Source organism: Cetorhinus maximus, chromosome 5 (genome assembly GCF_964194155.1).
Source record: "Cetorhinus maximus chromosome 5, sCetMax3.hap1.1, whole genome shotgun sequence".
Classification (NCBI taxonomy): Eukaryota; Metazoa; Chordata; class Chondrichthyes; order Lamniformes; family Cetorhinidae; genus Cetorhinus; species Cetorhinus maximus.
This window is the reverse complement of record NC_135883.1, coordinates 99,831,400-99,856,975: the sequence shown is the minus strand read 5'-3', so window position 1 is coordinate 99,856,975 and position 25,576 is coordinate 99,831,400. Positions and strand designations below refer to the sequence as shown.

The window sequence follows — 25,576 nt, the reverse complement described above, 5'->3', positions numbered from 1 at the left end:
ACATTAAGCAGAGCAAGTTAGGAGTGACATTGAATCAACAATCTTATCTAGAAAATGCTAATCACATCCCAATAACTCGGGTTAGATCCTCACAGCGGATCTTGCTACCAAGGAAGAAATGGAACAGTTGAGAAGTTTGATTGGGCAGTTGAACTGGTTGTGCATCCAGATTAGGCCTGGCACTAGTTATGATGTGTTGGAGCTGGGTACTATGATAAAACATGCTACAGTTGAGGAAGTTCTGAGAGCAAATAAAACATTGAAGAAAAATAAATTCTGAGAGATGTGTGCTCAAGTTTCGACCCTTAGGTGATCCAGAAGATGTGAGGTTAGTCATTTTTAGCGATGCTTCACATGCCAATCTTCAAGATGGGTCCTCTAACACAGCAGGGTTTATCATATTCCTGGTTGGAAAGAATGATAAATGTTGCCTGCTGGCTCGGGAGGCCAAGAAAAAAAAAGAGCAGTGCTTAGATGCTGAAACGCTGGCCTTAGTAGAAGCATTAGATATGGGGGGTTTACTTATCCAATATACTGACAGAAATATTATATAAGGGGTAATGTGAGAAAAGTTTGCCCATGGAATGTTATGTTGATAACCGATCTCTTTGGGATAATGTTCATTCCACAAAGTGTTGCTGAAAAAAGGCTAAGAATAGACCTAGCCAGCATAAAATAAATGTTAGGGAGGAGAGGGATCTTTAAGATACAATGGGTTGACGCAAGTCACCAGCCATCAGACTGTTATATGAAAAGAAGTGCCTGCTCTAAGAAATTATTAAATATATTGGAAGAGGGGTGTCTTATGTTATTATGATGAAATGAAAAAAGACGATTTTTTTGTTTTATTGTTTATATATATCTTTGGTAAAGGAAATACGGGAACTATAGATGTGGAAATACGTCATATTATTTCCTTCTGTTTATTCCAAAATTAAAAGAATGTTACTTAATTTTTTTTCAAAGCTTTAATTTAAAAAGAAAAGAGGGGAATCTGTCAATGTATAAGTAATCACACTGCATGGCAATCACCTTTGTTTAAAGACAATTGCTAGTTAAACAGGTGATGGACATTGATTATCCCATCTAATCAGAATAAAAAGATACAACTGGAACATTGTGTGGAAGCTATTTGGAAGTCAGTAGCACTGTCAGAAGCTGTCTTGAAAATAAACCAGCTTGAACCAAATGACCAGCCTGGATTAATTCTTATTTTGAATAACAACAGATGCCCTCTTTGCCAGAGCTGGACAGAACATTCATTTTATTGACAGACAGTCTTGCAGGGACAATGGGCATTGGGTCTCACCTTGATCGCTGGATTCTCCCAGGTGTAGGGCATCATTGATTGGACCCATGTGGCCATCAAGGCTCCAAGTGGCCTGCCAGTGAGACCCTTCAGGAGGAAGGGCTTCCACTTCCTCAACATCCAACTGACGTGTGATCATAACAAGAGCTTCCTCCATGTGTGTGCTCACTTTTCTGGCAGTTCCATGATCCCTTTATCCTTCACCATTTCAGGCTGCCTCAGATCTTCACTCCAACCTCCAAAGTGCATGGATGGATCCCAGGGGGCAAGGGAAATTCTTACCACAGAGTCCTCTATAGGAGCCCCAGAGAGAGGCACAGAGGTGATTCAAACTATACCACTTGCTCTGATGGACAACCATCAAGCAGGCCATTGGGCTTCAGAATGTGTGATTCCAGTGCCTGGATCAGCTGAGCGGTGCCCTCCAATACCCTCCTGCAAGAGTCTTGGTTATTGTGGTGGTCTGCTGAGATCTCTATAACATGGCCCTCCAGAGGTGTGGACCTTGAGGATGGTGAAGGCCTGGAATGAGACAGCTCATTGATGGAGGAACAGGAGGTAAGAGAGAAGGGGGAATTGGGGGCAAGGGACATGATGCTGAACAACGAGGTACCCATGCTGCACAACCACGTGCCCTCTCCTTGCCACCCTTCAGGGAGAGGACCTCCCTCCTCTCTCTCATGGCTTCCAGAATTAAATCCGGTCAGCATTGGTTCCGCTCTGCTCCGAGTGTAGACCTCTGGCTCCTCTCTGACATCTCAGTGATGGCTGCTGTGGGATGTCTAAATGATTTCCGCACTTTATCTGACCCACCTCGATTCCTGCCCCCACTGGCTCTAATTCTGTCTCCATATCAATTAAGAGCTCAGCACCATGAAAATCTGAAATTTAATCCCTCTCCCACCAGAGGTGGATTTCTGACATAAAAAGGGACCCGAGTCCTGGTTCCTGCCTCTGTCATAAAAATTCACCCCAAAGGTCTAATTGCTTAGAGTAACAGAGGGATATGGGTGGGATACAGATACAGAGAGCACTTAAAGTAGTAATACAAGTTAATATGACCATAAAAAAAACAAATAAAGAACCAGACTTCATTTCTCAGTGTATAGAACTGAAAAGAAGTTACGTTAAAATTTGGCAAGCGCCACACCAGGATGTGTTTCTGAAGGTAAAGCAATTGTTAAGATCATCGGCCCTACTGGTCCACTTTAACCCAAAGAAAGAATTGATTCGATCTTGCGATGCATCCCCTTATGGAGTAGGGGCTGTACTTTCACATCGGATGGATCCAATTGATCCATTGGTTATTCATCTCGCATGCTCGATGCTGCAGCGTGACAATGTTTTCAAATTGAGAAGAGGGCTTCTCTGATGTGTTTGCTGTTCGGAAATTCCATCTATACCTCTGCAGTCACCATTTTCATATTATATCTGACCACTGGGATTATTTGGAGAAGATAAGGCGATACTCCCCATCGCATCTGCTTACATCCAGAGGTGGGCACTGATATTGACTGTTTATGAATACACCGATTTTATTCACTGATCGGGAAGCTAGATTGCACATGCTGATGCGCTGAGCTGCCTCCCCCTGCCAGATAACAACACGAAGGTTCCTATTGCCCAGGAGCTTGTCTTAGCACTAAATTGTCCAGGCCAAACAAATCCATGAGTGGACAAGCCGAGATTCACTTCTATCTCCCGTGCGGGAGCAGATCTTGAATGGATGGTCAGGCGATGACATGAAGCCCTATTTCAATCGCAGATCTGAGCTCCCCTGTCAGGACCACATATTACTCTGGGGAGCAAGGGTTATCGTACCCCCAAGAGGGTGAAGGCCATTACTGGCTGAATTACATAGCGCACACCCTGGCGTTAGCAAGATGAAGATGCTCACGTACAGCTACTTGTGGTGGTCAGGGATGGATGCAGGCATCAAAACCCTAGTCAAAAGTTGTCTTCAATGCCAGCAGGTACAAAAGCTACCCATCCCCCCCCAAGCTCCATTGCACCCCTGCGAATGGCTGGGCTGGCCATGGGCGCCCCTCCAAATAGACTACGTGGGGTCCTTCTTGGGTACAATGTTCCTTTTACAAGTGGATGGATGTCTATGAAGTCCGGTCACCCATGGCTGCAGCCACCATAGACTGTTTGCAACAGAGTTTTGCACTGCACAGGTTATCAGAGGTGCTCGTGTCAGAAAATGGGACTGCATTTACCAGCGGGGAGTTCCACAGGTTAACAACACTCAACCCATCAGTATTGGCTCAGCTGAATTACTAATGAAGAGATGTCTCCGTACCTGTCTAACTCTTATCAGGCCGAATTTAGGGGGGAGGGTGGAGAGAAGCCAAGAGACCCAGAAGATTAGACATGATGGCCATAATCATGAAAGAAATTTCACGGTGGGAGATATAGTTCTCGCAAAGAACTTTGGAGATGGGCCTAACTGGCTATTAGGCGAAGTGAGTGCTGTGACAGGGCCTCTCTCCTATAATGTGTCGGCAAATGGCTGAATAATTAGGTGACACATGGAGCATCTCTGGAGAAGAGAGACAGTCCCACAAGAAGGAATGCAGTCATCATTTGCGTTTGAGTCAGCACCGCACGTGGAAGAAATGTCACACGATTTGGAAGTACCAGTGGGGCCTGTTGGACCCTAGAGGGTCGAAGACACGAACTTGTCCATCGAAGAGCCTGGTGGACAGTTGACCCCTGAGAAGGGGGTCTCAGAAAAACCAGCCGAGGCCGTTGAGCTACGACGCTGCACATGCCCGAGAAAGCCTCCTGAGAGACCTGACTTGTAAATAGTTATTCATGTAAATAATTGGGATGTTGTGATGCTTGTCAATTGTACTTTCAAGTAAAGGGGGAGGGATGTGGTAAAGTGGAGTGCTATGTACCTTTAAGAGAATGTAGTTAGTTGACCATGTGACTGTACTGACCAATCATTACACAGTACGGGCTTCTTGGGTAACTAAATCTAGAGCTGGAGGTGATTGAAGAAGCACACGTGGTGTTAGTGTTCTGTTCTTAGTTCCAATAAACCACCAGTGTTTGCTCAGTTAATTGGTCTCTCTGCCTATATTGTTTCAAGCACCAACTAATGTGTTAATATCAAGGGTGCAGCTAGCGTTTGCCTGACAAAGCAAACCTGAACCAAAAACATAAAACTGAGGCTGCTCTATGCCTTCAGGGAGCTTTCACTGAGTGTACCTGCGCGCATGTGCACACTTTAGCGCTGGTACTCCTCCCGCCAGCACCCCGGCAGTGCTCAGGTTATCAGTGTGCGTTTCATGCTGGCTGGCTGTTAATTGTGAGCATATATGTGCGTATAACATCATAAGCAGCAAGTGATAGACAGGGCTAAGCGATCTCACTACCAACGGATCAGATCTAAGATCTGCAGTCCAGTCATGAATGGTGGTGGACAATTAAACAACTCACTGGAGGAGGAGGCTCCACAAATGTCCTCATCCTCAATGAAAGAGGAGCCCAGCATATCAGTGTAAAAAATAAGGCTGAAGCATTGGCTACAACCCTCAGAAGTGCCAAGTGGATGATCCATCTCGGCCTCCCCTGGAGGTCCCCAGCATCACAGATGCCAGTCTTCAGCTAATTCAATTCATTCCAAGTGATATCAAGAAATGGCTGAAGGCACTGGATAATGCAAACGCTATGGGCCCTGACAATATTCCGGCAATAGTACTGTAGACTTGTGCTCCAGGACTTGCCAGACCCCTAGCCAAGCTGTTCCAGTATAGCTACAACACTGGCATCCACCCGGCTATGTGGAAAATTGCCCAGCTATGTCCTGTAGCAGGACCAATCCAACCTGGCCAGTTACCACCCCATCAGCCTACTCTCAATCATCAGTAAAGTAATGGAAGTGGCCATCAACAGTGCTATCAAGTGGCATTTGCTTCGCAATAACCTGTTCACTGATATCCTGTTTGGGTTTCGCCAGGGCCACTCAGCTCCTGACCTCATTACAGCCTTGATTCAAACATTGACAAAAGAGCTGAACTCCCAAGATGAGGTGGGAGTGACTGCCCTTGAAATCAAGGCAGCATTTGACCAAATGTCATGTCAAGGAGCCCTAGCAAATCTGTAGTCATTGGGAATCGAGGGGAAAACTGTCCACTGGTTGGAGTCATACCTAGCACAAAGGAAGATCGTTGTGATTGTTGGAGGTCAGTCATCTCAGCTCCAGGACATCATTGCAGGAGTTCCTCAGGGTAGTGTCCACGACCAGCTATCTTCAGCTGCTTCATCAATGACCTTCCTTCCATCATAAAGTCAGAAGTGGGGATGTTTGCTGATGACTGCACGATGTTCAGCACTACTCGTGACTCCTCAGATACTGAAGCAGCCCATGTCCAAATGCAGCAAGACCTGGACAATATCCAGGCTTGAGCTGAGAAGTTGCGAGTAACATTTGTGCTACAGAAGTGCCAGGCAATGACCATCTCCAACAATAGAGAATCTAACCATCTCCCCATGACATTCAATGGCATTACCATCACTGAATCCCCCACTATCAACATCTTTGGGATTACCATTAACCAGAAAATTAAATGAGTTAGCCATATAAATATTGTGGTTACAAGAGCGGGCCGGAGACTAAGAATTCTGCAGCGTGTAACTCACCTCCTGACTCCCAAAGCCTGTCCACCATTTAAAGCCATGAGTCAAGAATGTGATGGAATACTCTGCACTTGCTTGGAGTGCAGCCCCACCAATACTGAGGAAGCACGACACCATCCAGGACAAAGCAGCTTTGGCACCCCATCTGCCACCTTCAACATTCACTCCCTCCAACGATGCACAATGGCAGAAATTTGTACCCTCTACAAGATGCACTGAAGCAACTCACACTGGCTCCTTCAACAGCAGCATCCAAACCCATGACCCCTGCCATCTAGAAGGACAAGGGCAACAAACGCTTGGGAACACCACAACCTGGAAATTTCCCTATAAGCCACACACCATCCTGACTTGGAACTATATCGCCATTCCTTCACTGCCGCTGGGTCAAAATCCAGGAACTCCCTCCCTAACAGCACTGCAGGTTGCAACAGTTCAAGAAGGCAGCTCACCACCAACTTCTCAAGGACAATTAGGGTTGGGCAACAAGTGTCGGCCCACAGTGACACCCATGTCCCATGAATGAATAAACAAAAAGCTGAGGGCTGAGACGTCGCAGTAAAGCCTGCGTGCCCCCTCCAGTGCTTGAAGGGCAGGATGGATGATTCTCATACTGCTACTATTCTGTTATCATTGTTGTGGGTCTTAGATGTGGTAGTCATGAATCTGGATTTATAGATAAGGCTTGAGGCTTGACTGTTGGTAAACTTTTACCTATTATTGAACATTATACTAACTATGTAAATACAAACTCAGCACAAGGCTCCACATAGAACTATCTCTCTCCATACTGTTGTCATGTGATCTTACATTACTGATGATGTAGACTCTATATTTACATATTTAATATTAACCCTTTATGCTACAACAACCCCCCTCTTTCCTTATTGGCAGCCTCCTAAATGTTCTCCCCTAAGGGACTCAGATCTGTGATGCCTATTAAAGGGGTGGCTCCTCTGCACCTCAGTTGTGTGCTGCCACTTTAAATTTTGGGGCCGGTACTTTTGACTTCTGAGTTTCTTGCCCAAGGCTTCACTCCTCAGAGTGTGAGCTCAGCAAGCTTTTACACAGAGATAACGTCTCCAAGATCAACCCAGTACTCTGTGACTCAGTCTCCTGGAAATCCAAAGGACTCTTACAGTGAGTCAGGGAAGCCATATAAAAGTCACCAGCTTTCACCTGGCACATTACAGAAGACATGAGAGACACATATGAGTTTTACTAAATTGGGGAGCCATGATTAAATTGTGTTGAATTGTATTTAAATTATATACAAGTGCCCAATTAAGCATATCAATGAGCTTCCCACCATTAACGGGCGAGTTTCCTGTTTTGTTGCCTTGCTGCCATTGATTTAATCACTTACAGTTTTAGCACTGCTAGAAGTCTGATGTGCGACCTTCCGTGCAATTCTTAATGCCCACCCACCATCTTGCAGTGGGCTCCACAAAATTAAGCCCTTTGTGTGCATCATCTGAACTTAAGATGCAGCATCTCTAATGGAAATTTGAAGTATGCTGGTTCATTGTGAGGCAGTTGGAGTTGTGGGTCCCTGTACCTTTCATCTGTCCATTGTTAAGATGACCCTGCAACTGATTCAACAAAGCACACTAGTCCTTTAGCACAGTAACTGTCATTTGCACAGGAACCATAGGTGCAGTGTACACAGTGTTGTTCTGAGAGACAACAGTTTCATTTATGACAACTCCAGTCATGCTCCTGCAGTTGGACATTCCCTCAGCATTTTGTCTGATCTGTGAGCGAGGAGGCAGCAATGAGCTGTTCCCTGCCAATGAGGTTTGTTGATCTTTACTCGAAACCTATCTTCATCAGATTCCCCCGGCACACTGAAGCTGCTAAAAGGGATCTCTTGTACACTGGAATCAAGAAATCTATAACCATGTGAACATTCAGGCACTCTGACTGTATTTACTGAATGTGTCAGTGAGGGCTCCACTGCAGATGCTCTGGGGTTGTCACATGCTCTATGTAGACAAGCGTGGACATCAATGCCTGCACAGATGTGGCTGGAAGCTTACTTACTAATTATGCCACACTTTGCAAAATTTCTCATGCAGATTCAAATGACTCCTGTTTATAATTCTGCTCAGAAAACAATCTTCTTTTAAAAGAAGGTGCTGTGCATTCAGAATCTAGAAGGACCTGAGTTGACTCTCTGGCAGCAAGTCTCTGCTGTTCCCATGACTGCTTGCTTCTGCACGTGTGTGCACCCTGACTTATCCAGTGCTATCTACTCAAGATCACCATTTATATTCTCTTGGTTACTACTGGTGCATGCTAAATTTGGAGAAATGATGCAGAGTGCTATGAGTTGCTGTCTTGCTCATGGAGACTGCAGTGTCGGCAGTCTGCTCTCACTGAATTACAAACAGAAAAGGAATACATGTCATAATTCTGACTCCTAATAGCACCTTCAAACAGTGCTTTCCTTGCAATAACTGGTGTGTGTTGTTTTTGTGGTGAAAGCCCAGAATTTCCTCAAATTCAGTTATGTAACAGTTGCATCATTTAGAAAAAAATCACCATCTTATAGCCTGCAGAGGGAGTGACAGGTGGATTTCCTGGGCCTGGTCATTTGCATTCCCATTGATGCAGCCATTGGAGTAAAACCCAAATAAAACTACCTGGAAACCTCTGCAGCCTTTAAAAATACAGTTTAACCCATAATCTTCAGCAACAGACAGGAAACAAACAGATGAGAGGAACAATGCTTGGTAGTTGCAGAAATCTCTACTTAAATGCTTTAAACTCTTCCATGACAGAAACGTCACGCTTTCTGATAGGCGCTGCCTATGTTAAACTCAACTACCCTGTAATGATTTGACAGAGTGGACAGGTTTCAACAAGAAACAGATAAACTTTATTACAGCAAGCTTTTCAGGTGCTACATGCTCGTTCAGGACGCTCATCAGGAAGCCCCAACCCTCCACCCCCGGATTGTCCATGCTTAGGGCTCATTGGTCGGATCCTCCGAGAACATTACGTGACCCCGATGGACAGCAGGAGAGGCTATACCTTCCGTTACCACAGTGTATTATAGTGCAACTCCAGGAAAGTCACAACTGCTGCATCACTGGCTCTCACAATGACCTATGCAAATGAGACCATTAGGAACAGCTAGTTCCACACCAACGTAGTTGTCTCTTAACTGCTTGCTTAAGTGGCTACAGGGATAGGCAATAAATGCAACAAATACTGGTCTTGCCAGTGATATCCACATCCAGTGAACAGATTTTAAAAAAACGGCAGCCTCATTAGGAACAATGTAACTGAAGGGATATACTGAAGCTTTGTTCATTAGTAAGAGGACAGTAAGGTTCTAAAGCAGCACTGAGGGTTCAGAAAATGGTGAACTTGGGGAAATCTTTCAACCAACCACATTTATGGAAATCACTTTGGGCTTCAAAGTCGTAATCGTCAAACAATAATTAGAATAAAAGCAAATAGTAGAGAATGGAAAATCATTAATCCTGCTATGAAAACAATGATCTTTTGCTATACATTTGCAATTCTCTTCATAAGGAAATATACATACTTTCTTCACAGAGGTTCAGCTTTGAGAGATTCCTTCCGTCAAACTCAAGTGATTCTTCACACATTGACCCATTCTCCTGAAACTCATTTGGGATGAGAGGCAGATCTTTGTTCTCCATTTATTCTGAGTGTTGAAGACTTCACCTGAGAAATGCATAACTCAATTACTGAGTTGTAGGAATAAAGATTTTGCCTCAGATACTAAATCAGTAATCTTTTAGCTGTCTTAATTTAATAATAAACAATTTCAATGAGCCAGATTCCGTTCATGCTGTCACTACACTTTCTTAGTCTTGCATAAGGGAAAAGTTCCATCCCTTTACTTGCGCGTGCAGCCTTCATATTACAAATTAAATGCAGAGAAGAAACATCCAACAGCATTTTTAGATGTGTGCTTAAAAATAAGGTGGAAAAGTTAGGAGGGATGACCAAAAGCTTAGACGAAGAAATGAATTTGAAAGAACAGGGTAAAGGAGTGGCCCAAGGGCTTATGGAGGGAACTCCAAACTGTGGCTGCCAATTGTGAGGTAAAGGGAGAGGTGAAAGGATGCACAAGAGGCCAGAGTCAGCGGAATAGAGGGTTCGAGAGAAGATACGTTCATTAGGCTTCAAGAAGTTAGCGGTATAGGGAGGGCAAAGGCCACAAAGGGATTTAAACATGAGGATGAGAATTTTAGATTTAACATGTTGGGGGATTCAGTGTCAGGACAGATCAGCGAGGACAGAGATATGAGAAACATAGAAATTAGGAGCAGGAATAGGCCATTCGAGCCTGCTCTGCCATTCAATATGATCATGGCTGATCCTCTATCTCAACGCCATATTCCCAATTTCTTGCTAAACCCCTTGATGCCCCTAATATCCAAAAAGTTATCAATTTCTTTCTTGAATATACTCAGTGACCCGACTTCCACAGCCTTCTGTGGTACAGAATTCCACAGGTTGACCGCCCTCTGAGTGAAGAAACCTGTCCCGTATCCTGAAACTGTGGCCCCTAGTTCTAGACTCCCCAACCAGGGGAAATATCCTCCCTACATCCAGTCTGTCTAGCCCTGTTAGGAATTTTGGGGTTTCAATCAGATCCCCTCTCATTCTTCTAAACTCTAGTGAATAAAGGGCCAGAATAAAACCAATCTCTCCTCATACGAGAGTCCTGCCATCCCCAGTGTCGGCCTAGTGTGCCTTTGCTGCAATTCCTCTAAGGCAAGTATATCCTTTCTTAGGTAGAGAGAACAAAACTGCATGCAATAGTCCAGGTGTGGTCTCACCAAGGCCCTGTATAACTGCAGTAATACATCCCTACTTCTGAACTCAAATCCTCTCGCAGTGAAGGCCAACATACCGTTTGCCTTCCTAATTGCTTGCTGCACCTGCCTATTTACTTTCTTTGACTGGTGTACAAGGACACCCAGATCCCTTTGTACATTCACATTTCCCAATATATCACCATCTAAATAGTACTCTGCAATTCTGTTTTTCACATCGAAGCGTATAACTTCATATTTATCCATGTTATACTGCATATGCCATGTGTTTGCCCACACACACAACTTGTCTAAAGCACCCTGAAGCCTCCTTGCAACCTCCTCACAACTCACAACCCTGACCAGTTTTGTGTCATCAGCAAACTTGGAAATATTGCACTTGGTTTCCTCATCCAAGTCATTTATATATATTGTGAATAGCTGGCGCCCAAGCACTGCTCCCTGCGGTACACCACTAGTCACTGCCTACTACTCAGAAAAAGACCCATTTATTCCCACTCTCTGTTTCCGGTCTGTCAACCAATTCTCAATCCATGCCAGTATATTACCCCCGATCCCATGTGCTTTAATTTTGCCCACTTGCCTCTTATGTGGGAACTTATCAAAAGCCTTCTTAAAATACAACTACACCACATCCACTGGTTCTCCCTTTTCTATTCTACTAGTTATATCCTCAAAAAACTCCAGTAGATTAGTTAAGCATGATTTCCCTTTCATAAACCCATACTGACTTTGTCTAATCCCGTTAATGTTTTCCAAGTGTTCTGTCACCACATCTTTTATAATAGACTAGCATTTTCCCCATCACTGATGTTAGGCTAACTGGTCTGTAATTCTCTGTTTTTTCTCTCCTTCCTTTTTTAAATAGTGGGGTTACATTTGTCACCCTCCAATCTGTAGGAACTGCTCTAGAATCTGTAGAATATTGGAAGATGACCACCAATGCATCCAATATTTCCAGGGCCACTTCCTTTAGTACTCCAGGATGTAGATTATCAGGCCCTGGGGATTTTTCAGCCATTAATCCCATTAATTTCTTTAGTACCATTTTTAAAAATTAATACTGATTTTCTTCAATTCCTCCCTCCCACTAGACCCTTGGTTCCCTAACATTTCAGGCAAATTATTTGTGTCCTCTTTTGTGAAGACAGAACCAAAATATGTGTTCAATTCTTCTGCCATTTCTTTGTTCCCCTGTTATAATTTCCCCCGTTCCCGACTGTAAGGGACCTATGTTTGTCTTTGCTAATCTTTTTCTCTTCATATATTTATAGAAGCTTTTATGGTCAGTTTCTATGTTCCTTGCAAGTTTACTTTCATACTCCATTTTCCCCTTCTTGATCAATCTTTTTGCCCACTTCTGCTAAATTCTAAAGTGCTCCCAATCCTCAGGCTGGCTGCTTTTTCTGGCAACTGTTTATGTCTCCTCTTTGGATATAATACTATCCCTAATTTCTTTTGTAAGCCATGGTTGAGCCACCTTCCCTGTTTTATTTTTGCGCCAGACAGGAATGAATAATCGTTGTAATTCATGCATACATTCCTTAAATATTAGCCATTGCCTATCCACTACCAACCCCTTAAATAAGGTTCCCCAATCCATCATTGCCAACTCGCATCTCATACCCTTGTAATTCTCTTTATTTAGATTCAGGACCCTAGTTTCGGATTCAACTTCTTCACTCTCCATCCTAATGAACAATTATATAATTTTATGGTCGCTCTTCCCCAAGGAACCCCGCACAACAAGGTTGTTAATTAATCCTTTCTCATTGCACAATATCCAATCTGGGATAGCCTGCCCTCTAGTTGGTTCCTCAATGTATTGGTCTAAAAAACCATCATGTACAAACTCCAGGAAATACTCCTCCACAGTATTACTGCTAGTTTGGTTTGTCCAACCTATATGTAGGTTAAAGTCACCCATGATTACAGTTGTACCCTTATTGCATGTGTCTCTAATTTCCTGCTTAATGCCTTCCCTTGCATCTCCATTACTGTTTGAGGGCCCTTTGACAACCCCACCAACATTTTCTGCCCTTGGTGTTTCTTATCTTCACCCAAACAGATTCCACATCATGATTTTCCGAGCCAATATCCTTCCTCACTATTGCATTGATTTCCTCCTTTACCAAAAATGCTACCCCATCTTCCTTTCCATATTTGTCTGTCCTTCCTAAATATTGAATACCCGTGGATGTTCAGTTCCCATCCTTGGTCACCCTGCAGCCATGTCTCCATAATTGCAACTATATCATAATCATTTATATCTATTTGTGCTGTTAATTCATCTACTTTACTGCGAATGCTCCAAGTTTTGATACAATGCCATTAGACTTGTCTTTTTAACCTTGTTAGTCACCTTAGCTTTATTTTGCACTATGACCCCATTTGTTTTTCGTCCTCATTTTTTCTGCCTTCCACTTTTGCTTCTTACTTTCCTGTCTTTTGTTTCTATCCTTGCTTCCCCCTCATTTGTCTCCCTGTTCAGGTTCCCATCCCCCTGCCATTCTAGTTTAAACCCTCCCCGATTGCACATATTGAGTGAGTGGAGCTTGGTGAGAGATAGGAGAAGGGCAGTAGAGTTGTGGATAAAAAAACCCCACCTCCCACCTTAAACCAGCTTATATTTCACTCCTCTCCTATTTTTACTTAGTTCTGTTGAAGGGTCATGAGGACTCGAAATGTCAACTTTGTTCTTCTCCGCCGATGCTGCCAGACCTGCTGAGTTTTTCCAGGTATTTCTGTTTTTGAGTTGTGGATAATATGGTTTTACAGAGAATGGGAGCCTATAGCTAGGTGACTGGAAAATTCAACTCTGGAGTTTTCTAGGGGATGAATTAAGGTTTTCACTGCAGATATCTTGTAATAGGGACAGGCAAGGACAATGTTGTGGAGTTAGAAGTAGGCCAATTTTGTGTGTTTGCAGCTGGACTTTCAACATGGCGCTCAGCATGATGTAGCGGTGGGGTGATGGCGAGCGGGCAAATGAGAGCCCACCACCATGGAAGCGACATATTTCCTGGGAGTGCATAAATAGTGCAGCATGGGTAAGGGGTTGTGTCCAGCCAAAATTCAGCTCCCCCTTAAGAGGTGTAGACTGGCTTTAAGCACTGTGGACTAGCTTGACCTCAGTCTGGCCTCACAATTTTGTTCTGTCTGCTCAGGTGTGCAGCCACTCATGTTTAGCACTTAGCACTGATTCCACATTACAATCATGTAAACCAGCACTAAGTTTGTCTGCAGTGGAAGCAATGGGCCTGGTTTAATTGTGCATTGTGATCCCGTGTCTGTTTTCAGGACTATCAACTTTTGCAACAATGATGTTCTGATGTCACATCTGTTTGCAAAACATGTTAAAAGGTTTTAGTGTTTATTTAAAAAGCAGAATTGCAAAAATATAACTTATTTGTTGGGGAGAGCTTTGTTGTGCACTCTCTTTTTTCTCATGGATCATTCTTTAGCAGAAAAATCTGTCTCAATACACGAACAAGTTGAGTTCCACATGAATGGAGGCAGAACCTGTCTACAGTGCTCAGCATGGGTAAAGGTTTTCTCATTCCTTAGGGTGGAATTTTCCCAAATTTGCACGAAGTGCGGTAGCAGGTGGGTAAAACAACATTTTACCCGCTGGCTGTGATGGCGGGTTTTCACGCCAAATTGTCCCGAACCTGCCTCACTATTTATGCACTCCCAGGAAATATGTCGCTTCCATGGTGGTGGGCTCTCATTTGCCTGCTCGCCATCACCCCATCGCTACATCATGCTGAGCGTCATGTTTAAAGTCCAACTGCAAACACACACCTCAGTGCTTCCAGCTCACCGCTGCTGCATGGAAGACGTGGCCCTGAAATTGAAAAAGACTGCAGACCCCAGGTTTAATGAGGGGTCTCTCGAGTGACTTTTGGATGCCATGGAGGCCCGCCGGGATGTCCTGTACATCCGCTGTGGCCGCAGAATGGGCAGCAATGTGAACAATCCAGCTTAGGAGGCAGTAGCAGCGGTGGTCAGCGCCAACGTCCTTCAGAAGAGGACAGCCACCCAGTGCCGCAAGAGGATTAATAACCTCCTCCGTTCCGCAAGGTTAAGTCACTCTCAACGCACATACTCACAAACCCAGCACACATCCACAGGGCTCTCACTCACTGCCAGTTCAATGGACATCACCATTTACTCTCTCACACTCACTGTCATTGTCCTCATCCCATCCATGGGACCACTCAGCACCCACACAGGCCAGGCATACTTATCATCCGGCCTGGCAAGCATCCGTCTTACACTTTCCCCATCTCTATGCATGCAGGTCAAGCTGGTTCACAACAAGAGGGAGAGGTCACAGACCAGTGGCGGAATGCCCGAAATCAAGGTCCTCACGGACTTTAAAAACAGAGCCATCCAGCTGGCCGGCCACGATCTGGACCGGTCCTGTGCTGACGGTGAGGTCGGTGGTGCTCTACCAAGTGATGATCCAGCATTGCAACATCCATCAGATAACCATGCTGTGAGTGATGTGTCCTCTTTCACAGGCCACCTCCATGTGCTAATTATCTCTCCTTGCTTTCACAGGCACATCTGCCAAACAGCCGACAGAGTCCATGACCCAGGGCCTCCAATCAAGCCCCGAAGAAACCTCTGAAGAGGATTCTGAAGGCACCCTCCCTGAAGTCCCATCACAGAATTCACCCATATCCTCCACCAACGCAGAGACACACACCTCGGTGAAGCCTAGCTTTAGAGTAGCCTCGGGATTACAATCTGGTGAGCACATCACACTGTCTGACCCATTGCAGGCGGCGGCAGGGATTTACAAAAGAACATAAGAAATAGGACCAGGAGTAGGCCATTTGGCCCCTCAAACCTGCCCCACCATTCAATAAGATCATGGCTGATCTGCCCCAGGCTTCAACTCCTCTTTTGTGCCAGCTCCTCATATTTTAAAAATCTATCTACCTCCTCTTTAAACATTTTCAGTGATCTAGCCTCCTCAACTCTCTGAGGTAGACAATTCTAGGCATTCACTGCCCTCTGAGAGAAGAAATTCCTTCGCATCTCCATTTTAAATGAGTGTCCCCTTATTCTGTAACTATTATCCCTAGTTTGAGATTCCCCCACTAGTGGAAACATCTTCTCAACATCTACCCCCTGTCAAGCCCCCTCAGAATCTTGTACATTTCAATAAGATCATCCCTCATTCTTCTAAACTCTAATGAATAAAAGCCTAACCTGTTTAGCCATTCTTGGTAAGTCAACCCCTTCATCTCAGGAATCAGCCTAGTGAATCTCTTTTGAACTGCCTCCAATGCCAGTATATCCTTTCTTAAATACAGGGACCAAAATTGTACACAGTACTCCAGGTGCAGCCTCGCCAACACCCTGTAAGGTTTTAACAAGACTTCCCTATTTTTAACCCCCCGAGCAATACAGGCCAAAATTCCATTTGCCTTCTTAATTACTAGCTGCACCTGCATGCTAACCTTTTGTGTTTCATGCAGAAGAACACCCAGGTCCCTCTGCGCTGCACAGTTTTGGAGTCATTCTCCATTTAAATAATAGTCTGCCTTTTGATTTTTCTTCCAAGTCATTAATATAAATAGTAAATAATTGAGGCCCCAAGACTGATCCTTATAGCACTCCACTGGTTACGTCTTTTCAACCTGAAAAAGACCCATTAATCCCCACTCTCTGTTTTCTGTGTGTTAACCAATCCTCAATCTATGCTAATACATTACCCCCAATACTGTGAGCTCTTATCTTGTACAATAACCTTTTATGTGACGCCTTAGCGAATGCCTTCTGGAAATCCAAATACAACACATTTACCAGTTCCCCTTTGTCAACTCTTCTTGTTATATCCTCAAAGAACTCTAGCAAATTTGTCAAACATGACTCCCCTTTCACAAAACCATGTTGTCTCTGTTTAATTGCGTTAAAGTTTTCTAAATGTCCTGCTATTTCTTCCTTAATAATGGACTCTAGCATTTTCCCAACGACAGATATTAGGCTGACTGGCCTTTAGTTTCCTGCTTTTTGTCTCCCTCCCTTCTTCAACAGGGACGTCACATTAATGGTTTTCCAATCTGCTGGGACCCTCCCGGAATCCAGTGAGTTCTGGAATATTTTGACGAATGCCTCCACTATATCTGCAGCCACTTCCTTTAATACCCTTGGATGCAGGCCATCAGGTCCTGGTGCCTTGTCTGCCTTTAGTCCCATTAGTTTGTCAAATACTTTGTTCCTCGTGACAGAGACTGTTACAAGATCTTTCCTCCCATTAGCCCCTTGCTTATCTGATATCTTTGGAATGTTTATAGTATCCCCCACCCCCTGATGCAAAATATTGGTTTAATTTATCTGTCATTTCCCTGTTCCCTGTTATCAATTACCCAGTCGCATCCTCCAAGGGTTCCATGCACACTTTAGCTACTCTCTTTTTATATACCTGCAGAAGCTCTTGCTGTTTGTTCTTATGGTTTCCAACCAACTTACTTTCATAATCTATTTTCTCCCTCTTTATTAGCTTTTTAGTCATCCACTGCTGGTTCCTAAAAAATTCCCAATCCTCTGGCCTACCACTAGTTTTCGCCGCTTTTTATGCCTTAGATTTTGATTGGATACTCTCCTTGACTTCCTTTGTTAACCTTGGGTGGTTCAACCTTCTCATCGAGTCCTTCTTTTTGACTGGGATAAATTTTTGCTGAGCATTATGAAATATCTGCTTAAATGTCTTCCACTGCTCATCCACTGACCTTCCCCTTAGTCTATTTTCCCAGCCCGCTTTAGACAATTCTTTCTTCATACCTCTGTAATTGTCCTTATTTAAGTTGAGGACACTGGTTTGAGATCCGAGTTGCTCGCCCTCAAACTGAATTTGAAATTCTACCATGTTGTGATCGCTACGCCTAGAGGATTCTTAACTACGAGGTTTCTTATTAATCCTACCTCATTACACATTACTAGATCTAAAATGGCCTGCTCCCAGGTAGGTTCTGCAACATATTGCTCTAAGAAACAATCCCTGTTGCACTCTGCAAATTTGTCTTCTATGTTGTCCCTGCCAATCTTTCCAGTCAATATGCAGATTAAAATCACCCATGATAAATGTAGCACCCTTCTTACTTGCCTCCATTATTTCCCAATTTATACCTTGTCCTACAGTGAGGCAACTCTGTGGGGGCCTATATAGAGAACTCCCGCCTGTGACATCTTCCCCTCGCTGTTCCTTATTTCCACCCAAAATGATTCCACATCACGATCTATTGCACCTATATCACGCCTCACCACCGCACTGATACCTTCCTTTGTTAGCAAAGCTACGCCACCTTCTTTTCCTTTTTGCCTATTTTTCTGGAATATTGAACGCCCTTGAATATTGAGTTCTCAGTCTTGGTCACCCCGCAACCATTTCTCTGTAATAGCTATCAAGCCACATTCATTTATTTCTATTTGTGCTGTCAACTCATTTATCTTGTTACAAATTCTGCATGTATTCAGATAAAGAGCCTTAAGCTTTGACTTTTTACCATTATTACTCATTCTGTTTCTAATTTCTGCTGCACTCTTCTGCTTATATTTTCTACCCCTTCCTGTCACACTTTGATAATTGTTCGCCTCTTCATTACCCTGCACCTCTGCTCTCTCATTTCTTTTTGATTTTCTAAACTTCCCTTCAATTGAACCTTCCCCCGCCCCACTAATTAAGTTAAAGCCCTAACTACAACCTAGTTATACAATGCGCTAGGACACTCGCCCCAGCATGGTTCAAATGAAGCCTGTCCCAATGGAACAGCTCTCTCCTCCTCCAGTACTGGTGCTGGTGCCCCATGAATCGGAACCCATTTCTCCCACATTAATCTTTGAGTCATGTATTTACCTCTCTAATCTTATCTACCCTATGCAAATTTGTACATGGCTCAGGTAGCAATCCAGAGATTATTACCTTTGTGGTTCTGCTTTTTAATTTAGCCCCGAGCTGCTCATAGTCCCTCAGCAGAACCTCTTTCCTAGTCCTAACTAAGTCGTTGGTACCAATGTGGACCACAACAACTGGATCCTTCCCCTCTCACTCCAAGTTCCTCTCCAGCCCAGAAGAGATGACCTTAACCTTGACACCAGGTAGGCAATACAGCCTTTGGGACACTCTGTTTTTGCTGCAGAGACCAGTGTTTATTCCCCTAACCATGCTATCCCCTATTACTACTACATTTCTTTTTTCTCCCCTCACTTGAATGGCACCCCATACCATGGTGCTGTGGTCAGTTCGCTTATCCTCCCTGCAGTCTGTGCCCTCGTCCACACCGGGAGCAACAACCTCGTAGCTATTGGATGAGGGCGCTGGCTGAGGCTCCTCCAAAGCTAAATTCTGGATCCCCATACCTGCCTCACTCGCAGTCACATCCTCCTGTCCCTGATAATGGACAAAATTTGATGTAATTAATCTAAGGGGTGTGTCTGCCTCCTGAAACACAGTGTCCAGGTAACTCTCCCCCTCCCTGATATGTCACAGTGTCCACAGCTTGGATTCCAGCTCACCAACCTTGAGCCAAAGTTCCTTGAGCAGCCAACACTTGCTGCAGATGTGGTTACCTTTGATCGCACCGGCGCCCCCCAGCACCCACATACTACAGCTGCAACACATCACCTGCCCAGCCATTTCTATTATATTTAATTAATTAATTTGGATGTTAACTATTTTAAAAGTTAATTTCTTCACTGTACTCTTCAGCTGTAATAACGTCTCCTGATTTAAACTATTTGGCCAATCAAAAGAGACACAGAAGAGATACCCACCAATCACCTACCTGTTTTCCTGTGATGTCACACACTGGCTCTGATAGGTAGAAACAGGTTGAAGGGGCTCTCTGCTGCTGGTTTTTATCTCCCGCCACCACTGCCCTTCTCACAGGCCCGCTCTGCGTGTGCTCCCAGCTCTCCTCCCACTGTTTTAAATTGTGAAATCCCTGCTCTCCTTTCGCTGTTTTAAACTGTGGAACGCCCAACTCTCCTCTTGCTGTTTTAAACTTTCTTCTGAAGTCAGTTTAAACTGACTTCCCAGGTGTCTGGCACTCGGAGGACTGCTGGAGGCCAGAACGTTGCTGAGTCCGAGTCAGATGACGAGCCTCTGGACTGGTTCTTGGTCATCTGCAGGAATGAATGGTGACGTCTATAGATCTGGGTGTCGCTAGGCGCTTACCAGCGATGGCTCGCTATGGCTCTTGGGCAGAGTGTGAGGGAGCTCCAGCCGCCCCTTATTCATGAGTTTGCTGGTCCTGCCTCTTTGCAGCCAGGAGCCTCAGTGGCTCTGTCCTCCATCGTCTTTTTGTTCTGTAGGCCATTAGGCATACAGCTAGTTCACTAGGCTCCATGATCCTGATGTACTCCTCCTGCAGGATGAAAGAGTCATGTGGTTAGCCTGGGTGTACTAAGAATCTGTTCTGGTTAAGTGTGACGGCCCCTTAACGCCTCTCGGAGAGGCCACCACTTGGATGGCCAGAGATTAGTGCACTGTATGGCTGCCCTGTTAGCTTGAACCATGGGAGAGACTGGTCCAAACCAGGATACTGACATTTCAGGGGGCTGTGAGCACCTCCAGCAGTGACTGCTCCATGACCAGCTTTGGTGAGGAGATTGTACAATGTGTGCAGTCCAATTGTTCTGCAGTCCACTAAAGTGCTCATGAATTTGTAGTCTGTGGCGGGGGTGGGGGGGGCAGCTTTGGAGCACTTGGTGGCGCTTTGATGCCTCTGCGTTGCTTGAGTGGGCAGATAAGCTAGAAGCCTGACTCCAATCTTATCAATGTGGCTGCACCTGAACTGCCTCAGTTGTCGAGGAATGGTCACTTCATACAGGTTTCCCGAATCCATGGCCACTTCCCTCGTCCGCCCTACCCCCCCACCCTGAATGCTTGTGCACTATATTCAACAGCAGGCCTGCCCTTAACCACCATCCCCACTGCCTCCCCAGGCACCAGTCGCCCCAATGGCAAGGCTGCACTTGCCCTCCCCCCTACAAGTTGTCTCAACGCAAGGTTGCAATTGCCCCCCACTCCCCCTCCCTCAAAAGTCACCTCCGAGGCAGGGCGGCACTTAACCCCGAACCCCCGCCGGTGCCCCTGAAGCCTGCAAAGCAACAGGTGACCCTGGCGAGCAATGCAGATTGATGTTGTTCACTCACCTCCAGTTCACCCAAAGTGAAGGCTGCCAAGTGCACGTCGCCTCTGCGCTGTTGTGAAACACGTCGGCGTGCTTTCCCGCCGACATGGACGGACGATCCAGTGGGGGTGCAAGAGCCTGGCCTGATAATGGTATGTGGGTGTGTTACAATGAGGTTCCCGACGACCGATGGCAGGAAACGCGGCCCGACATTGGCGGGATGACTGGACAACCGCGACCTGCCTTCCCGCCATTGTGAAACAGATTGCGCCATGTTATCCGTTCACGCCACCTTTCACGCCCGCCGCCAGCGGGCACAGGAAATTCCGCCCTTAGAAGCACGATTGCAATTTCATCCCTTTAAAGACAGAACTGTTGAAGTTCAGTCATTGAGTATGTTTAAAGTAGAGATTGACAGATTTCTAATACCAATGATGTGAAGAGATATGGAGATAGTTTGGGAAAAAGACAATGAAGTGGATGATCAGCTATGATTGTATTAGATGGCAGAGCAGGATTGAAGGGCTGAATGACTGTCATGTTCCTATTGCTGTTAACAAATTGGAACTCTGGAGAGGAACAGTAAATCAATTAGCAAATGAGAAAAAGAAAATAATGTTCAAATTGCTTTGCGCTAGAGCATAAGAATTTTTAAATAAAAGATATTTGCTGTATTTGCCCACAAAAGTTTATGTGATGGTGCCATTATGTGACGGCACATGTTTAAATAAAGGAAAAAATACATTCTGTCAGTTAAAATAAAAATCACTTGTAAAATTACACAAGGGTAAAACTTTCATGTCAGCCATTGGGGTGAAGTGTGCACTGCAGCAGAGAACATCTGCTTCATGGCAATCTTTACCATAGCCGCTAACATGTAACAGTTTTACTATAAACTGCACTTGACTAGTCAAAATAAAACAGTTCATTGCAAATACTCCTCTAAATAACAACAGTGCCCCTTCAATGGAAAGCTTTTATTGCGGATTTCAGCTTGCTATTATTTATTACTCATTTTGAAGCTGTTATGTGAGTGGCATAAAAATTAGATATGTGTGAAAGTAAATTCCTTTGTAACAGCACTGTGGGTGTCCTTACACCACATGGACTGCAACGGTTCAGGCAGCTCGCCACCACTTTCTCAAGGGCAATTAGGGCCAGGATTTTCTCCTCGGCGATTTGGGGGCGGGACCCACTCGCCGAGGGGAAAATGGCGTGGGATGATGTCGGGAGGAACCCCCGACGTCATCCCGGTCCCTTTAAATATTCACAAAGGCGGGCGGACAGCAAAATCAGCTGTTCGCCCGCCGGCCTGTCAATGGCCAATTAAGGCCATTGACAGGCTAATTAACCTTATTAAACACTCTGCCCGGCCAAGCTTAAGGCTGGCGGGCAGGCCGGGAGACCCAGCGGGCTGCAGATTATTAATGAAACTTCATCCACTGATGGGATGAAGTTTCATGTCCGTTATTTAAAAATTTAATAAATTTTATTATTAACATTGTCACATGAGGGGGACATGTTAATAATTTTAATATTTATCTATTTTTAGAGTTTATTTACCTCTCTCAAATCTCCCTGAGACAGGACTTTGCCTCAAGGAGCAGTGCGCACTTTGACAGATGGGGATTCCCTCCACCCCCCCGCACTGGAAGTGCATAGTGCTTCCCGTCGGGCAGGCCGCTGGGCAGGCCTTAATTGGTCTGCCCACTCAAAATGGCGGCGGGCCCCGTTTCAGCGGCGGGGTTCAGCTGCCCGCCCGCCGCTGAGCCGGTGGGGCCCGCCCGCCCATCGAGGTAAGGATTCTGCCCTAGGAATGGGCAACAAAAGCTGGCCTCGGCAACACTGTCCACATCCCATGAAAGAATAAATAAAACAGGCCTACACCACGGCCACGGACAGTGCAGAGGAACACTGCCTCTTACTAAGGCAGATACAACCCCTCTCCAAATCCTGCCTTGGGTTTTCCAATGTCCTGGTAATCACGCAGTTGTTACGATAAAGATGATTTCCCTTTTATTTGTGAAAACATATAGCTGTTAATCTTGGCAGTCTAGAGATCTGAGTGCATTATTTTTGACAATCAAATGTTTTCTTGCCAATTTTGATGGCGGATGGGATGTTTTCTGTTTCCCAAGCAACACAGTGAGAGAATAGCATCTGTGTTCCCTAATGGTTCAAAGATTTTATGCATTTAAGGATGGGATTATGATTGGATTTTGGACACTGACTCAGAAATACCATTTCTTCTTGGTTCCTAAAGCCACTCCCACCCCCTGCCCGACTTAAAAAATAAGTCCCAATGGAAGAGCCTCCATGTTTATTAGGATATTCCAAGCTTAAATATTTATAGCTTTATGTTTCATGCAGTTCAATGAATAAAAGGAAACTGTGCATATGTAATGTTTGACCAAAGGAATATTTTCTTGACCATTATTCGGTTACATTCAATAACTTTTTAATGCCGGCGACATGAGGGATAACTATTTTTACACAGCAATTGAGTAGGATCTGGAAATTACTACCTGAGAATGTGGTGGTGGCAGAATTAATTGTGGTTTTCAAAGGGAATTGGATAATTACCTGAAGAGAAAAATTTTGCAAGGCTACAGGGAAAAGGCCGGAGAGTGGGACTAAGAGAGTTGGCGTGGATACGACAGCCCGAATGGCTTCCTTTTGTGCTGTAAGGTAACCATTCTGTGATTCTATGATATTATAGGCTGGTGCTTAGAATAATGCTCCCCTGTTGGTTTACAGCCAGCTTCAACAACTTGCAAGTGTATAGCTATAGTGTAGTAAAATCCTTCCATGGTGCTTCACAGGAGCATTATCAGTCAAAACTTGACACCAAGCCTAAAGCAATATTAATGCAGGTAACCAAAAGCTTGGTGAAAGAGGTAAGTGTTAAAGAAGTAACTTAAAGCAAGAGACAGTCAGAAAGATGAAGAGTTTTAGGGAGAAGGGAGTTCCAAATTAAGGGCTTAGACAGCTGAAGCCACGGCCAGCATTAGTGGAGTGCTGAAAATCAGAGGTGGACAAGAGGCTAGAGTTGGAGGAATATGGAAATCATAGAGAGCTGGAAGATGTTACAGAGATAGAGAGTGGCAGTCCTGCCTTTCTTACACCACATTCCTGACCCATGGGAATCTTCTTCACTTTGCCAGATTTTCCATCTGACCCTCTCCCTCTATTATCCTGCAACCTCCATGGGGCACATCCATGGGACACATCTTTTATTTCTCTAATTTTGCCCAATATTGGCACCTTTAGACTTGTACCATCACCAGATTGGTCATTTAATCATCTGCTGCTTCTACCCAATCACAGGCCTCTCCTTTTTTCCTATATCCTGCGCCTTTTGCCTGACTCTGTACCTGATGAAAAGCTGGTCATCTGCAATGACTCCATGTTGTAATGATCTGTCATCCATTTGAAACGTTAACCTTACATTTCTCTTGTTGCCATCACTTTCTGTTTTATGCTTTTTAAGTTTATATTTCTAGCCCAGGGGAAATGCAATGCAGCTACTGCCATCCAACTGACATCAACGAGCACAGGCCAAGGATCACACCTTGACCATTCCTGGGGGTTAAGAATTCCTTTGGTCACATGCTGCTGTGACATTTTAAACATGTTTGTGAAGATTCCCTGCACTGAGTATTTGTAGTCAATGTGTAAATATTCCCTCTTTGAACATGTTCCTTATTCTATTGGCATCAGCTAGCAGAGAAAACTTCACAGACATTTTTTAAATGTCGCTACACAATAACATCCAAAGGAATTCTTACCTCTGGTTTGAGTGGCTCAGTGCCACCACATGTGGTGCATTACCCACTAGAGTGATTCCAAGATTCCGTGTTTCCAGCAGGGAACCACATTCACAGGAATTGCAGGCTACACTGCTGCAGCCCAAACCCCAACGCTTGATCCCTACTATTTCCCTGTTGGGAAGCACAAGATAGTGAAAGAACCTCATCATAGAGACCGATATTTTAATTGCTATAAGTGTGCAAAAATCTTATTGTACTTTTATAATTATAATATCTAATCATTTGATCAGCAAGAAGCTGCTTTTCATGTCTTGTGTTTACATAATTTTAGAGCAATAACCAAAGTTCAAACATTGATTGTGTTTTTTATCAAATTTATATAAAAGAACAACATACCATTTATGATAAAGTTAAAATAACTTACCTTCGTGTTAAAGAATCTTTTGTGTTTTCTCCTTGCAGTTACAGTTAAAGCAACCTTGCGTCATTTAAACCAAGATACAGTATATGTTAAAACCATTAGGATAATTCACCTTATTTTAGCTTTGAACATTTTTGTATTTTCATAACGTGACATATGAACATGTCTGTCATTAAACACAGTGCATGATCCTACAACAACATTGTATCAATGTTGTCACTAGAATGGTCCTGTTCTTAATCCAAAAAACTTTTCCCAGAAAGGAAATTGTGAAATAATGGGAGGTGGAAAAGATTTAAGGGAGGAGACGGAATCTGCATCAGGCCTGTGTTCCAAGAGTTCTGTAACTCAAGAAGTTGTTATTACTGCAAATGTTAAAATGTCTGCTCTCCATTCTGATGGGGAAGTGTATTGGTGCTCCCTGCTGATGCTGTTTGTCATTGATGTTTTATAATCATTTT

General features: G+C 44.3%; 1 protein-coding gene across 1 annotated transcript in view; it reads right to left on the bottom strand.

Annotated features, from left to right (window-relative positions):
- LOC144680820 (scavenger receptor class A member 5-like) overlaps positions 1–25,368 on the bottom strand; it is a 132,727-nt gene extending 107,359 nt beyond the window's left edge. Inside the window, exons 1-2 of the mRNA XM_078542242.1 lie at positions 25,119–25,368; positions 9,513–9,655 (exon numbers count right to left, since the gene is read on the bottom strand). Coding sequence (XP_078398368.1) covers positions 9,513–9,630 — 118 coding nt within the window. The 5' untranslated portion in view covers positions 9,631–9,655; positions 25,119–25,368. The remainder of the gene's footprint in view (positions 1–9,512; positions 9,656–25,118) is intronic.
- Between the last annotated feature and the right edge of the window lie 208 nt (positions 25,369–25,576).